General features: G+C 37.2%; 1 protein-coding gene across 1 annotated transcript; it reads left to right on the top strand.

The window, feature by feature from the left end:
* The first annotated feature begins 7,771 nt into the window (after positions 1–7,771).
* On the top strand, positions 7,772–8,725 carry LOC101399784 (olfactory receptor 4F3/4F16/4F29-like). The gene has a single exon (XM_004421356.3). It carries the CDS (start codon positions 7,772–7,774, stop codon positions 8,723–8,725), a length of 954 nt encoding a protein of 317 aa, XP_004421413.3.
* The last annotated feature ends 9,387 nt before the right edge of the window (positions 8,726–18,112 follow it).

Raw genomic sequence — 18,112 nt, 5'->3', positions numbered from 1 at the left:
CTTCATAGAGATATTTATCTCTACTTCTATTGATCTCTATCTCTCTATCTCTAATCTCTCTTCACAGGATAAATATTATATATATAAATATATCTGATAAATGTATATTTTATATATAAATATATTATAAAATATTATAAATACATAAAACATGTAAATATATATTATATAAATATATAAAATATACATATTTATAATATGTGTAATATATGTCATAATGTAGAATATACTTACATAACATAAATTATCTACCGATATGTCTATTTTGAGTACTGCTTTGTCTTTCCCACCCATAGTACTGCTGCCAGCACTATAATTTATTGATTCACAGAATAAATTTACTGCCTTATCTGTTGCTATGGTGTCACATACAATATTGCATCTGGACATATTCTTATAGGAAGTGAAGTGTGACCATGGGCTTACACCCATAGCGTTCACTGGACTTACTTGTGTTCCAACACCTGGAAACAGTTGGCTTGATAGAGTAGTGGAATGGCCTAGAGAATCCTCAGCTTTTGTGCTAACTGCAAAGTGAACACTTCGCAAGTTTACGATGCTGTCAATTTGATGTGGTACCTATCTTAAACCAGTGGCCAATATATATATTGCTATCTGTCTTAAAACTGGAATATATGAACCCAAGGTGGAAAAGTCACTCTAAAAGTAAGACCAAAGAATTTACTGGGGAAATTTATGCTTCCTATTCTTGTGGACTTTGGTTTAGTGGGTTCAGAGGTCCTAGGGCCCCAGGGAAGAATCTTTCCAAAGGGAACACTGCTGAGACTAGCCTTTGACTCCTTTGGGCTCCTCATGTCACTGAACTAGTAGACAGAAAAGGACCTGCCTCTGACATTTGTGGGGACTGAGGGAAGAGTAAAAACGGAAGTCCATAAGCTATATGTTGAAATATTTGAAAGTTACAAATCAAGGTAACAAAGTATTGAGTTCAGTATGTTCTTTCCATCTATGTTGATAAATATGTATATGCTAACTATATATACATATCTATACCAAATCCTGGAAAGCCAAGTTTGTGTACTTGGGGGAAATTTGGAAAGAAATTCTTGGGTTTTGGGGACCACAGCCTCATCTAGAAGGATGGGTATAGGCTCCAGATAAAAATATCTCTTTGGTTCCTTGAAATCTTCACACCATGGTGAAGGGCATGACTGGGAAGGGGCCAATTTAAGGTCTTCTGTAAGATAGGGACTAGGGCAGGGGATTGTCTTATTTGGGTCTAAGAATGGTACTGCTTGTCAGGTTGACAGATCTCAGTTACCAGGGGTAAATTTGTTTCCTGTTTCATATTGGCTACAAGAAGTATTAAGTCCAGAACTCAGGGGCTTTATTGGAGTACTTCTTAGAACTCCTTTGCCCAAATAATTCCCATCAATGGAAAATGGTGATATCTCATTAAACAAAGGATTATCTTGAGTGCCAGCCCGGTGGTGTAGTGGTTAAGTTCGCACACTCTGCTTTGGCAGCCTGGGTTCCCAGGTTCGGATCCTGGGCACGGACCTGCACACTGCTCATCAAGCCATGTTGTGCTGGCATCCCACATACCAAATAGAGGAGGATTGGCAACAGATGTTATCTCAGGGCCAGTCTTCCTCACCAAAAACAAAATAAATAAAAAAATAAAGGATCATCTCAACACTGATCACCTATAGGAATGAAGTTTTGTTCATCCCACCAGCTAGAGTACGCTGTCCAGCCTAGGTACTGATGGAAGACAAGAAGGAATGAGAGAAACTCTATTATCAAAATAGGCCTCATGACCAGCTATACAAATGTGGATTTTGATAGCTATGTTTTATATTAATTATCTTTTTCTTCCCCCCTTTTCCCTTCCATTATTCATACGAAGTACACTGGTGGAGGCTAACGCTTTGGGTTTAGATCACCTTGCAATGATATAATAGCTAATTATTCTTCTATTCTTATATTGTCTCAATTTCTTCTATTCTTATATTGTCTTTCCTGCTTTGTCCCCTGGATAAAAGACAAGAGTGGATGCAGAGGGTAAAAATATAGCTTCCACTTGCCCCTCTGGTTCCACTCAACATTTTCCAGCTTTTATTGTGTTTATTGTGCTTTTATTAAGCTCTTTGCCAGTTACCTAATTTGGGTGTGCCATTTTTTGTCCTGGCAGGAACCTGACTGATACAAGTATACAAAATCGAAAGTCAAAATCCTTATTTTCTCACCTAACAATCCCGCTGTCCTGAAGTACTTATTGAAAAAAGTTTATTATCTATTTGTTCAAATATGTATACATATTTATAAAGTAGTCCTCCTTTGTGGGCAGTTTCACTTTCCATGGTTTCAGTTACCCGCTGTCAACCATGGTCTGAAAATACTAGTTGGAAAATTCCAGAAATAAACAATTCATAAGTTTTAAATTGTGTGCTGTTCTGAGTAGCATGACGTATTCTCTGCCATCCTGCTCCATCTTGCCTGGAAGGTGAATCATCTCTTTGTCCAGCGTGTCCACATTGTATATGCCGCCTACCTGTTTAGTCACTTAGTAGCCGTCTATTGACCGTTATGGTATAGCAATGCTTGTGTTCAAGTAACCCTTATTTTACTTAATAATGGCCCCAAAGTGCAAGAGTGGTGATGCTGGCAATTTGGATATGTCAAAGAGAAGCCATAAAGCACCTCCTTTAAGTGAAAAGGTGAAAGCTCTTGACTTAATAAGGAAAGAAAAAAATATTGTATGCTGAGGTTGCTAAGATCTACAGTAACTTTTATTACAATATATTGTTATAATTGTGCCATTTTATTATTAGTTATTGTTGTTAATCTCTTACTGTGACTAATTTATAAATTAAACTTCATTACAGGTATGTATGGAAAAAACGTAGTGTATATAGGGTTCAGTACTACCCGCAGTTTCAAGAATTCACTGGGGGTCTTGGAATGTATCCCCGGCAGATAAAGGTGGGACTACTGAACGCACAGCAACATACAATACATGCTATTTTGCTACCCAGAGTTTCATTCAACAGTGTGCTATGGTTGTCTTTAACTATATAGAGTTTGAACTTGATTTTCAATGGCTTCAGAGAATTTGACCATATGGATGTATCATAATTTATTTAATTTATTGTCAGTTGACATATGTTTCAGTTGTTTCATTCACTTTTAAGCTCTATCCACTGGAATAAGCTTCTTTATAGCTAAATTTTTGTATACATCCATAATTACTCAATACATGATTGCATAAAAATGAAGTCTTGTGTACATTCTTCTACTATTTAAACTAGACTAAAAAATTAAACACATTGGGTTTTTTGGAGATGATCAAGATGTTTATAGTTAATCTTTTGAGTTACTATTTACCTATTTTCAGAAATTAATTCTAATGTGTAATTACCAATATTTATAAAATTTCCAACAAAGTAGCACAAAGATATTAAACAAAAATATTCCACTCTTGTGTTTGTCTTCCTCTCCAGTGTATTATTATGAGTTTTTAGATCCTTTGTTTGCTCTGGTCAAACCAATAGTTCTCTAGGGGCAAAGTCCCCTGATCCATGAGCTTCTTCTCAACTGCCATGTTTTTGCAGTATCACTTGGTCACTGTCTTCTAGAGCTTTAACTGGCTTTATTTCTTCTTATGGCAAAATTTTATATACCACTTTCTGTTGAAGAAGACGGGAAAATCTCAGACTCTCTGAAGAAGCTGTTCCCTTTATACAGGTAAAAGGGAAGGACGGAAATAAATTTAACAATGCAAAGAGTGGCTTGCATTTCAGACATGATTTTGTGGTTAGAATTGCTATGAATATGAGTCATATCCTCAAGTACATGAGTGTTATCCTAAAGCAAATTAGATAGATAAGGAACTGAATAGAACAGAAGAATAATTGTGAAAAAGTTTATTGACATATTGGAAAAGGTTAACTTGGCTTTTAGCTATAATTACATTGTGCCTAGGGTAATGTGAAAGACATTAGAAAAAGTCAAATGGCTTTGGAATATTTTGGATTCAGCATAGGTTGCAATTAATTACTCTGTTCCCAATGCTGATTAAGTGAAAGATTCTTACCATCTGCCACTTGATACACAGGCAAGAAAAATGATGATACCTGAAAATATTAAAAAAAGGGTAATTTTATTTTTCTCTCCATCAGCTTTTCAAAAGAGATGAGTATAAACTGATCATCTGTGAAAAGGGAAGCAAATTAGGCACTTATCAAATTTACAAGATGGAAAAGGATTTCATAGACATCCCAATGGAAATAAAAGACATGGAGACCAAAAAATCCAAAGCTGAGTCAATAATTTCCAGTGTAATGTCATTTTAAAATATGATGTGGAAAAATAAAAAAATACAACATAAAACTACCAGGAGCTTGAACTAGTTTTCCTGGTCTCTTATGTGGTTTACAGTTAGAGTGTTTTAGAGTAATTTTATTTCTAAGCTGTAAGTAGAATGAAGAAAGTCTTAGAGAAGGCTGACAAAGGATTTTTTTTTAGATGGAAGGGAGTAAGTGATCCTAAGAGGAAATATAAAAGGTATGGAATTTGTTGAATGCTGTGAACAGATAGCTAAGGGGTGACTTAATTTGTTGCATTTTTGTACATAAAAGGTTATTTGAAAAGGGCATGTAATTTTTTATATTTCCTACAGGTATAAAAAGTAAAAGTAGAAGTGGTCTTAAATTAGAGGAGGCAGGATTTTACTTGGGTGTAAAGAAGTTTTTGTGACAATTTGCAATAAAAAAATGCAGAAAGTTTGAACTGTGTTAAACTCACAATATTTTTAAATTGATGAGGACATTTATATGGGCAATGATTTAGATTAGTACCTTGCTCAAATCTCACGGCTGTCTGTAGATCCCTTTCAACTTGTTGATTCTATTATTTGGAACTTCAGTTACCAGTATTACCTTCATCTATAAAGGAGTGATTGTCTGGGAATCTGTTTGGAGGATTAATCAATTCTATATGGATCAAGAGAAAGGATTAATCACAACAGACGGCAAAGAGTCAGGCCTTGTTTTTCACATCATGGATATTTAATTAGTTAAAATACTGTATGATCTCACTCATTAAGTAGTAGATAATAACAACAACAAACAAACACATAGGGACAGAGATTGGATTGGTGGTTACCAGAGGGGAAGGGGGGAGGGAGGCGGGCGAAAGGGATAATTCGGCACATGTGTGTGGTGATGGATTGTAATTAGTATTTGGGTGGTGAACACGATGTAATCTACGCAGAAATAGAAGTATAATGATGTACACATGAAATTTATACAATGTTATAAACCAATGTTACTGCAATAAACAAAAAATTAAAAAAAAATAAAAAATTCTGGGTATAATTAGTACATTTAAAAAAAGTTATTTCAAAGCATAGCCAATCTATAAGAGAAGATGATTTCAGGACACCATTATTCAGGAGTTTTTCCCTACGGGTATTTGATGACTTTTAAGTGAATAAACATCATATCCTTGTGCGTCCATTTAGAAACTTCTCTCCGACTTTTCTTGTGGACTAAGATTTGAATCCTGACTCTGTCTCAAGTGACTTTAACACTGTGATGACCCAAAGTTTTCACGTTTCTATATTCCCTGATATTTGAATGGGTATGTTCTCATCCTTTTAGTACATCTACGTTCCATGTTTATATCTTGTTCTGCTTTAAACTCGCTTTTCCTAAAATTCCCAATTCTTACCTAGTTGATGGTGAGTGGAGAGCCAAAAGACAAATAAATTCACAGCTTATGTGTATAGCTGGTACAGGTTTATTGAGAAACTCTTCCAAGAGCCTTAGCACTTAAAAGACACCTGGAGATATAATACTATAATTCGTTTATAATTATAGAATTTCTGAAGAGTTGGTCCAGAAAGTCATGCAAATCATACCTCGTAAGCTACCTTTACTTAAAGTAAACTTTGTCCTTCTTTTTTTGTCATTATACATGTATTTTCTTAATTTCTTTGTCCTTTTTAGATTTTCCTTTTAATCTCGTTGATTTCTTCTTTTCCCCGAATTCTTCTTCACCTTTGTAATCCTTCATTTTCTATTTTTTTTTTTGTCACTTGGGAACTATGCACAGTCTCTATCCATCTTCCTTAGTTATATAATTAGACATATTTCCATGTATTTTTTAATCATCCAAATACATCTTCTTCTATCTTTCATCAAATACTTATTTCCTAAAATATTTACATATCCCTATTATGTACCTGGTGTAATTCTAAGTTTTGAGATACACTGGATAACAAGACAGATGTGGTCCTTAATTTATGAGAGTTACAGTCTCATCAGGAAGGAGAACAAAGAATCAATGAATCACATTTGCGGTCAGTACTACAAAGAAATATAGCGTGTTTTGAGAGCAAATATACTACATCTACACAAGATGGTTTTTATTTTGATCATTAAAAGGGTATGAATACTATAATCTCCTACTATTATGTAGAAGGAGATAATCATAATATATTATTGAAATATCTTTTAGACATCGAATTTTGATGCTCTCTGCTGGCCAATACCATTTTGTATTCTTATCCATTCACTTATCTCATGTGTTGACCACTATTACGGACAAGTGAAAGAAAGGAAAGTAAAATGAACATTTACTGAATATTTACATATTAATACCTACACACGATAAAATGATTGAAGTTTTGTAATTGTGTATTCAATGTGTAGGTCCACTTACTGCTTACTCTGAGAAGTTAATATTGTTAACTACAATTTCATAGATAAACTGAGGTTGAAGATTTAAGTAACTTGATCAATATCAACTTGTCAGTTGCTGAACCATATTTAAATAAAACTAAAATTACAAGATAATGTGATGAGTCTTTACATAGAGGTTTGAACAAAATGATTTTCACTATACCATGATGCCTATCATAGTTTTAAGATTCTCCGATTATGTATTAAATACAGTGTTTCTCAAATTATCTTTGGTGAAGAACCAGTTTTTTTTTTTTTTTTTTCCGAATCCTTCATGGACTGATACTTTAGTAAAGACAAACTCATACACTTGGGTTTTGCTGTGATGTAAAATTGCTAGAGAAGTTTCTAAACACTAACTCTCAATTTCGGCATGTAACATGATGCAAACTGGTAACAGACAATTCATGGACCTGCACCTCTGTGTGGACCACTTTTTCATTGCCTCAGGGAATCCAAATATGAATAAGTCATAATCCCTGCCTTCAAGAAGCTTTCAGTCTACTTGGTGATGTAGAACTGTATTCAGTTTACTAAAATACAAGAGATAGTAAGATAAATGCTAGTACTATAAAGCAAGACTTCACCGATATGGTTAAAATTTAATAAATCTTGAAGATAAATATGTTCTAGAGGTGGGGAGTCAAGAGGAAGGATTTGTTTGCCAGAATAAGGCTTGTAGTTTTGGAAGCGGATGGAACAGTTGAGAAGTGGTGGAATTTTGTGTCACTGGGGCCAGATTGTATTAATTTTGAATCTAAAATCAAAAGGTTTGGGGTTGAATTCCTGTTACTCATGTTGACCATCTTGTATCTCATGAACAGTATCATGGTGTGGGAGGAAGCAGAGGGTATTAACTTCAGAGACAGCTTGGTGGTAGAGAACAGCTCCACATGACAGCCACCCATTTCTCTGTGATCCTATTTCAGAGGCCATGAGCGTGTTAGGTCAGTTTTAATGCTAAAGCAGAAACAGACTTTCATAACCTTGACCTTTCTTCTTCTAATTTATTAACCTAATCACCATAATTTACGTTTTCTCCTGTTATTCTCCTTCAGGTAGCAATGCCAACAAAGCCAATGGATGGAGCGAATCACTCTGTAGTTTCAGAGTTTGTGTTCCTGGGACTCACCAATTCCAGGGAGATCCAACTTCTCCTCTTTGTGTTCTCTTGCACGTTTTATGTGGCTAGCATGATGGGAAACTCCCTCATTATGATCACTGTGACCTCTGACCCTCACTTACACTCCCCCATGTACTTTCTATTGGCCAACCTCTCCTTCATTGACCTGGGAGTTTCTTCTGTCAGTTCTCCCAAGATGATTTATGACCTTTTCAGAAAGCGTAAAGTCATCTCCTATAGTGGCTGCATCACTCAAATCTTCTTCATCCATTTCGTTGGTGGTGTGGAAATGGTGCTGCTCATAGCCATGGCCTTTGACAGATATGTTGCCATATGTAAGCCTCTCTACTATTTGACCATCATGAACTCAAGGTTGTGCATCTTCTTTTTAGTGGCTGCCTGGATGACTGGCTTTATCCATTCCATGGTTCAATTGGTTTTTGTGGTAAACTTACCTTTCTGTGGTCCTAATGTGTTGGACAGCTTTTACTGTGACCTTCCTCGGTTCATCAAACTTGCCTGCACAGACACTGACCGACTAGAGTCCATGGTCACAGCCAACAGTGGATTCATCTCTGTTGGGTCCTTCTTCATACTAATTGTTTCCTATATTGTCATCATTCTCACTGTTCAGAAACACTATTCAGCTGGTTCATCCAAGGCTCTGTCCACACTGTCAGCTCACATCACTGTGGTAGTCCTGTTCTTTGGTCCTTTGATATTTGTCTATACATGGTCATCTATGTCTATACACCTGGATAAGTTTCTGGCCATCTTTTATGCAGTTCTCACTCCTTTCCTGAACCCTCTCATTTACACATTCAGAAATCAAGAAATGAAGGTGGCAATGAGGAGAGTGTGCAGACAGCTAGTGAATTACAGGAAGATCTCTTAAGTGAAGCCTGTATTGTGAAGAGCCCTTGTTGATTATTGAAGTTCATTATTGATAATCAAACTCAGAGAGAAACTTTTCTTTGTCCTACTTTTTTTTGAATAGACACACTGATATTGAGTCTATTTTGTCTTTCATGTAGGAGGGAGGGACATTCACTTCTGAAAAGAGAGATGGAGTTACATATGAAGTATTTACAATCAAAGATTATAATAATCTTGAGCCCCCATTCCTAAGGAATAATATGTATATGAAGTAATTATTAGAAATACAAAAGAGGGCAGGCTTCTTTAAGGCCTTCAGAACAGGGGAAACTCTCCCCCTCTCTTATTACAGACATCTGTCTCACAGACAGGAATTCAGCTCTCAATGTGGGATTTGCTAAGGGAGGATTGAACTGAATGTTCATATTGCTTACTGCAGCTTGCTCACACTCTTCCCCTCCTTTGGGTCTCTGCCAGGGCTGTGTAAGAGGGCAGAATTCTTGAGAGCACACACACAGAATCTTTCAGAACACACATACAGGAACCCAATGAGTGCACATCTCTGGGTAGAAGCGATGTGAGCTGTTCTTGGAACACAAAGAACTGGGAAAACACCAGGATTTTTCTCCCCAATTGCCATTGTGCTACTCAAACCCATTACATTTCCATTCTCTTTTTCCTCCTATTTTTTCCTTTTCATTTTTCATCAGCCACTTATGGTCTCTGGGCTAGGAAGGTGTTTTCCTCCTTTCCCTCTCCTTTTCCAGGCTTCCATCCTTCTTCTTCCATTCCATCATTCGCTCCTCTTTTCCCACCTCCCTTCATTTGCTGCTCTGTCTACTTCTAATTTACCCTACTGCTGTCCGTTTTATTCATTAATTTTCTTCTCTTTTTTCATTGAGGTATAATTGACATATTATATTAGTTTCAGGTGTACAAAAAATTATTCAATATTCATAAATATTGCAAAATGATCACCACAATGTCTCGTTAATATCCGTCACCATACATTACTGCTGTTCCTTTTAAATTGCTCTATTATAATTATTATAAATTGCTTCCTCCACAGGTTTCATGTCTTGAAGAACTTGTTTTGGCCACAAGAGCTCAGCTGTAGAGTGTGAGTGAGGGTAGAATAGCTAAATGGCAAGTGTAGAGTCACTTGGAGTAGTGGCTTTCACACTTTTTGACAGTGACCCACAGTAAGGAATACAAGACGCATTGCAGTATATGCCCTGCTCATCCCCATAAAGAATAGAACCAAAGTTTCATGTAACAATATTTTTTATGAAAATGTTATTCTTTCCTTTCCTTTTCTCTTCTATTAAAAATATCTGTGTACAACCCACTTTGTGAGCCACAGAATCTCTGTTTACTAAGAATATTACACCGAAGCTGGAGAATTACATGTACTACTTTTACTTAAGAGCAGAATGAATAAATCAAGATAAATTCATGTCATCTAACAGAGAAAACCAAATTTTAGCCTTGCTTTAATATCCTATTAGATAAAGCATTTCTGTTTGTTTCAATAACCTCATCAAAGCTGAGCTGTGCAAACTTTGCCAAAATTTTAACATATATCATTGCCTCTTTTCAAACTCATTGTTTGAAGTTCTACATATCACCAAAGCAAATAGAATATGCATCCTGAAAACCATCTACAGTTTTCTATATCCATTCAGTTTTGTCTTTTTTTTTTTTTTTTTATTGTGAGGAGATCAGCCCTGTGCTAACATTCGGCAATCTTTCTCTTTTTTTGCTGAGAAAGACTAGCTCTGGGCTAACATCCGTGCCCATCTTCCTCCAGTTTACATGAGACGCCGCCACAGCATGGCTTGCCAAGCAGTGCTTCAGTGCGTGCCCAGGATCTGATCTGGCAAACCCTGGGCCGCTGCAGCGGAGGGCATGCACTTAACCGCTTGCGCCACAGGGCCAGCCCTCAGTTTTGTCTTATACTACCTTCTTTCACACTCTGGAATAACATTTTATCTTAAGATAAATGTACCTTTTTTCCCTTTAATAAACAAAACCAGATCCTATTACTTGCATAGTCAGTAAATTTTTTGGTCCTGTTACTTCTAGTACAGTCTCAGTCACCCCTGTTAATTATGACTTTCAATCAACATAAATAATTTCTATTTCACTGAGAGTTCTTGACAGTAATTGAGAATTGCCTGTCATATACAATCATTTTAGTAAACCAGCAAAGCTCATGAGCACACTACATATAACCTCCAACAGACACCCCCATCCTACTTACATCTTCCTATAGGCAGTAAATGTTATTCTTTGGTTTTTTTGAGGAAGATTGGCCCTGAGCTAACATCTGTTGGCAATCTTTCTCTTTTTCTTTTTTTTTCCTCCCCAAAGCCCCAGTACATAGTTGTATATCCTAGTTGTATGTCCTTCTAGTTCTTCTGTGTGGGATGCCACCTCAGCATGGTTTGATGAGCAGTGAGCAAGTCTGTGCCCAGGATCCGAACCAGTGAACCCTGTGCTGCTGAATCAGAAAGCACCAACTTAACCGCCATGTCATGGGACTGGCCCCTTCAAATGTTATTCTTAAAGTAGGAAAAATGAACACTTTGACTACCTTGATCAAAAGATACAGATAATATATAAGGATGTAAGAAAGTCACACATACACACATTTGCACACACACACAGTGACCAGTGTTTCAATATTTAATCTTATTTTAAAATTATCCAAAGAACATCCACTAATTACTGTACTTAACACTAAACCAAGGTCTTAAAATTGCTAAGGATATTAGACATTATGTTTAAGTGGATACACTACAGAACTCTCAGAAGTATAACTCAAGTTGATTGAACACATAATGTTACATTTTTTCTAATTTTCATTGCTTGTTTTATACACTATACTGGTAAGGCCAGGGAGAAGACACAGCTGTTTTATAAAAAAATTATCAAATCAGTCTGAATTATCCAAGAATTTATTTTGATTATGTGAATTTGGATTCTCACATAAAAATGCCTTAGAGCTGGTCATTTCTATGAGAAATCTTTGTCTGAATATTTAGCACTTAAAATAGTAGAAGTTCAGTTTTTAAAGTTTTTTTTTGGAGTATGGGATATATTAGACTCATGTCAGCATTTATTAGTCTCTATAAACCAAGTCTTACAGAGCCTCTTTGTTTTTGGGCACTTTGTATAAAAGTTGTTAATGTCTCCTTGAGGTAGGAAAATATTTCACATTCACACAATGAGAGTAAAAGTTTTCTTAATTACAGAAACACAACCACACATAAAGTTGTGAGGTTCAGTTTTACAACCTCAGTTACAGATCAAAAGTAGAGTCAGATTTACCAATATCAAAAGTGGAGACACGAGGGGGCAGGCCCAGTGGCATAGTGGATAAGTGTGCGTGCTCTGCTGTGGCAGGCTGGGGTTTGGATCCTGGCGCACCCAGGCACCGCTTATCAAGCCATGCTGTGGCGGCATCCCATATAAAGTGGAGGAAGATGGGCACGGATGTTAGCCCAGGGCCGGTCTTCCTCAGCGAAAAGAGGAGGATTGGCATTGGATGTTAGCTCAGGGCTGATCTTCCTTACACACACACACACAAAAGTGGAGACACAAGACATTTGTTGAAGATGGTGGCCTAGGTGGACCCTGAACTCATCTTCTTCCATGGACACAACATATCTACAACTACTCTTGGAACAATTACCCTTGAGAGAGAACTGAAAACTGGAGAGGGGGAACCCTTGCAACAAATGACAGTCCTGATTGAGGTGGAAGGGGCAGAAATTTCCTTCTGGAGAGAAAAAAAAAAAACCCATCTTCACAACTTGCCATGCTTCACATCTGCCCTGGAGCAATCCAAAGATACACAGCCTTCCCTGGAGGAGGGGGGACCTGAGCCAGAGAGCGTTGCCACTATAAGCATTTTTTGGACCCAGCACAGCTGAGATGAGTGTCATAATATCTGGCTTTCTGGCTACTTACAATAATGGGGAATATCCCCAGAAAAGCTGGGATATAAGGAAATTAAAGCCGGCTCTTAAAGGGCCCGTGCACAAATTCACCCGTTTTGGAAAGCAACCTAAAATCACCAGAAAGAAAGGTACACAGTTCTTTGGTGAAAAAAGACTCACCTGATAGGCTCTAGGTGCATCTCAGTGAGAGGTGACACCTCTCCAGGGACTGAGACATTGGTAGTAGCCATTGTTGTGACCTGGAGCAGGTATGCTGACACAGACACTGGCAGACACCATTGGAGTTCTTCCCTTGGCCTGCTAGCCCAGGGTCTGCCCTACCCACTGGAGCACGGATTTAATCCAGTTTAGCCAAGGCAAGCAGCCTGCTCTAGGGACTGGCCCCACCCAAGAACAAGCCCTCGGGCAACTTGTGGGCCTGTATAGGCTAGGTGTCTGGATTCTCTGCAGCTTGGTGAGTGGGTCCATGTCTGTGGGGCAGGTCGTGTGTAAGGAGTGGGTGGAGTGTGTGGGGCTTTGGTGAAGTATGTGGTGCCTCTGTTGTGAGGCGAGTAGGTCCATTTCAGAGGGTTGGGGCATGCACATGGGGCAGGACTGTGTGGACTGTGTGCGTGGCCCCGTGGGCGGTGGGGCTTGTCAGCTGCATGAGACTTGTGCTTCTCACACAGCCACATAGGGGATTGGCCCCACCTTCCAAAGCCTGAAACAATTGAGTGGTCCTAGAACCAGCCCCACCCAGCTGTAATCCTCAGAGAGCTGACAAGGGCCTTGTAGGCTGGAGGTCTATAGCAATTGTAAGCCCCTGACCCTAACAACCAGCCACACTGGGGACCTAATCACTTAACAGAAAAACTGCAGCAGGAATGTACTATTAGACCTTGCAGCCAACTGTGCTGGGGCTCCCCCAAACCCAATAGAGACTGAAGGGTCCGCAACAACCACATGCAGCTGAACATTACAACCAGCCAGCCTGGGGTACAGCTCAGCCTCCCTGGGCACCTACAACAAGAACCACAACAGAAGGACACATGTAGCCCACATGAGAGCCACTCCTGGAACATTTGGAGCTGGTGATGAGTGGAAGCACACTGCTGGGCCTCATAAGGCATGACTTACATAAGGCCACCTCTCCAAGATTAGGAGACGTAGCTGACCTACCTGATACACAGATACAAGCACAGAGAAAGAGGCAAAATGAAGAGGCAAAAGAATATGTTCCATGTAAGAGAACAGGACAAAACCCCAGAAAAAGAACTAAATGAAACAGAAATGAGCAATCTACCTGACAAAGAGTTCAAGCAAGGAGTCATAATGATGCTCACTGATATTTGGGGAAGAATGGATGAACTCAGTGAGAATGTCAAGAAAAAAACAGAAAATATAATAAAGAACCAATCAGAAATGAAGAATACAATAATGGAAATGAAAAATTCACTAGAGTGACTCAAAAGCAGAGTAGATGATCCAGAAGAATGGATCAGCGAGCTGGATGAAAGACTAGAGGAAATCACCCAAGGTGAACAGATAAAATAAATAAGAATTAAAAAGAGTGAGGACAGTCAAAGGGACCTCTGGGACAACATCAAGTGCACTAACATCCATGTCATATGTGTCCAGAGGGAGAAGAGAAAGACAAAGGGGCAGAGAATCTATTTGAAGAAATAATAGCTGAAAACTTTCCTAACCTAAAGAAAGAAACAGATATCCAGGTACAGGAAGCACAGAGAGCACCAAAAAAGATAAATCCAAAGAGGCCCACACCAAAACACATCATAATTAAAATGTCCAGAATTAAATATAGAAGCTGCTGCATTTTAAGACATTTAAGAAGTTTAAAATAAATGGTCAGTATGCATAATGCTCAACTTAACTATTAATTAGGGAAATCCAAATTAAAACCAGTCTCTAGGCTGAAAATGCTGAGTGGAAAATATGTTGTTTTTAGGACCTGGGTTGGAAATTTCCTCAACTTTGTGGCATAGTGAGAGATTCTGTTCTTGGAACTTGGAAAAAAGTCCAAATGATGTGGCAGGTAGGGTGTAGGTTGATTGGTAAGACATTGATGATGTCTTTCTGGGTGAGTCCTAGAATGTGAGTCCTAGAATGATACACCCCGTGTTCCTCTGTTATGGTAGCTCCACTTCTTACTGGTCATAAGTCCACCAACCCAGCAGAAAAGAAGGCATCAATAAGCTCTGTACATTTGGTAATGTAATTTATCCTTTGCTCTAATCAATAAATATCTCATATGAATAAACATCCGAATGTATTCTTTTAAATAAACAGTTGTGATCATGAGACTTCCATATAGGACCATTTAGCAGTACATATTAAAAGTGAAACTGTGTATACAATATTTCAGTGCTGCTATTCAGTTGTCTTCTCCACTATGCAAGTTTTATACATGCTTTTTATGACAGATCATAATATTATTCTAAAAGTAAGAGCTCTGAATTCTGTGGTCATTTGACTCCATCATGATTTGGATATTGGTCCAAGTAGGTGAAATGGATGGAAACGGTCTTTTATGGAGAAATAGAGGAAGGAGAGACAATTCTGATCAAACCAGAAATGAATCAATTATGTAATTCAATAGAGGATTTGAAGCAGAAAAACTGACAGCCAAAATATAGAAGACAGCAGGATGAGTGGAATCAAATCATGACTTCATGTGCCATATTGAAGAAGTTATTCTAGTGACACTTGCACAGATGACTTGAGTGTTGGTCTCCAGGCAAAGAATTAAATAGGAGCAGAAGATTTGAGTCCAGTGGGAGTAAAATGTGAAGAATTTTGGACAGTGCTGAAGAAAGTAGCTTCGATATATTATGGTTTCCTGGGCCAAAGACTGGATGCAGAGTTTGGACTATCCCAGCAAAAGAACCACGGTGTAGTGAAAATAACCTGGATTGTCTAGAAGCTAAGGGTCAAACATATTATTTCTAGATTTGCCACTGACTTGTTCCTCAGTTTGAGCAAAGCTATTTATCCTCTCTGTACCTTTGTTTCCTTAACTCCAAAAGAAAAAGATTTTATAGTCACTAACAAAGGTTCATTCAGGTTCTAGTAAAAAAAGCCTTCTATAAGGTTGCTGAATTGACAGCAGTAAAAACAATCATTTTGGGAGCATGCATCTCCAGTGCTCATTCCTGTACATCTTTCTACTAGTCTGAAGAGTGTCCCAAGATCTTTCTACCCACCTCAGGAAGAACAAACTGGTGGAGAAACTTCTAGGATGATCAGATTGAGATATTTCTCTGCAAATTTCATTATTTCCGAGTAACTCCAAGTTAAACCCATCATTTGTGAGTAACTCCGGACTAGGATTAAGAAGTAGAGGATTACAAATTTTTATCTAAATTACCCCCCAAATCGATCTTTTGCTGTATCTCCTCATCCACTAAAACTGAATTGTAATATCATTCTGTAGACTCAGCCTATATAAGACACTTAAAGACAAAAGTCATGGCTACTTTAACTCATCATTTACAAACGGTTTACTCTCTCCATATATTTTTAAACCACTTTATTGTGGTATGAATGACATACAAAAAACTAAACTTATTTAATATACACAGCTTGATGAATTTGGTATACATTCATGAAACTGTCACCACAATCTATGCTGTAAACATATCCATCACTTACAAAGTTTCCTCCCTCCCTCTTTATTTTTATTGTTATTACTTTTTGTGATAGAAACACTTAACATAAGATCTATCCTCTTAGCAAATTTTTAAATGTACAATATAGTACTGTTAGGCTTTGATTTCTAGGATTTATCATCTTGTATACCTGAAACTTTTTACCCTTTCACTAATAACTTCCCATTCCCTCCTCCCCCCCAGCATCTAGAAATCTCCATTCTACTGTCTGTTTCTATGAATTTGACTATTTTAGATACCTCATATAAGAGGAATTAAGCAGTATTTGTCTTTCTGTAACTGGCTTATTTTACTTGGCACAGTGTACTCAAGGTTCATCCATGTTGTCACGTATGACAGGATTTCCTTTCTTTTTTAAGGCTGAATAATATTCTATTGTGCGTGTATGTGTGTATATATATATATTACATTTTCTTTATCCATTCATCTGTTGATGGATATTTAGGTTATTTCCTTATCTTGACTATTGTGAATAATGCTGCAAAGAATATGGGTGTGCATATATCTCTTTGAGATCTTGATTACAATTCTCTTGAATATATACCATGAGGTGGGACTGCTGGATCATATGGTAATTCTAAAGTGTTTCTATCCATTAACAGTGAACTGTCCAATATAGAAATTAAGAAAACAGTCACAGTTAGAATCAAAAAGAATAAAATACTTAGGGATAAATTTAACCAAAGAGGCAAAAGACTTGGAGGAAAACTACAAATTAATTATGAAAGAAATTAAAGCAGATGCAAATAAATGGAAACACATCCCATGATAATGGATTGGAAGACTTAATATTGCTAAATTGTCCATATTATTCAACATGATCCACAGATTCAATGCAATCTCTGCCAAAATTTCAATGATAATTTTTACAGAAATAGAAAAAACAATCCTAAAATTCATATGGAACCACAAATGACCTTGATAGCCAAAGCAATATCAAGATAGAAGAATAAAGCCAAAAGCATCATATTTCCTGATAACAAAACATCCTACAAATCTGCAGTGGTTAAAACGGTGTGGTACTGGTGTAGAGACAGACATATAGACCAAATGAACAGACTCTAGAGCCCAGTAATAAACCTACACAGTCAACTGATCTTTGACGAGGGTGTCAAGAATACACAATGGGAAAATGATAGTCTCTTCAACAAACGGTGTTGAGAAAACTGGACATCCACATGAAAAAGAATGAAATTAAATCCTTACCTTACACCATATACAAAAATCAACTCAAAATGGATTAAAGACTTCAAAGTAAGAGCTGGAGCTTTAAAATGTATAGAAGAAGCATGGGAGAAAAGACTCATGTCACTGGGTTTGGCATTGATTTCTCTGATATGACACCAAAAGCATAGGCAACACAAGCAAAATTAGAAAAGTGGAACTACATCAAACTAAAAATCTTCTGAACAGTAAAAAAAAAAAAAAAAAAATCACAGAGTCAAAACACAAGCTATAGAATTGGAGAAAATATTTACAAATGACATATCTGATAAAGGATTAATATCCAAAATAAATAGGGAACTCAAACAACTCAAAAGCAAAAAGCAACCCAGTTAAAAAATGGGCAAAGGATTTGAACAGACATTTGAATAGACATCGAAAGAAGACATACAAATGGACAATAGGTTTATGAAAAGATGATCAATATAACTAATTATCAGGGAAATGAAAATCAAAACCAAAATGAAATATCACCTCAGATCTTTTGGGAAGGCTATTAGCAAAATAAAAGATAACAAATGTTGGTGAAGATGTGGAATGTAAAATGGTACA

This window comes from Ceratotherium simum, chromosome 3, assembly GCF_057802395.1.
Source record: "Ceratotherium simum simum isolate JZ-2026a chromosome 3, ASM5780239v1, whole genome shotgun sequence".
In the NCBI taxonomy this organism is placed as follows: Eukaryota; Metazoa; Chordata; class Mammalia; order Perissodactyla; family Rhinocerotidae; genus Ceratotherium; species Ceratotherium simum.
The sequence above is the reverse complement of the archived record's forward strand: the minus strand, read 5'-3'. Positions and strand labels throughout refer to the sequence as shown.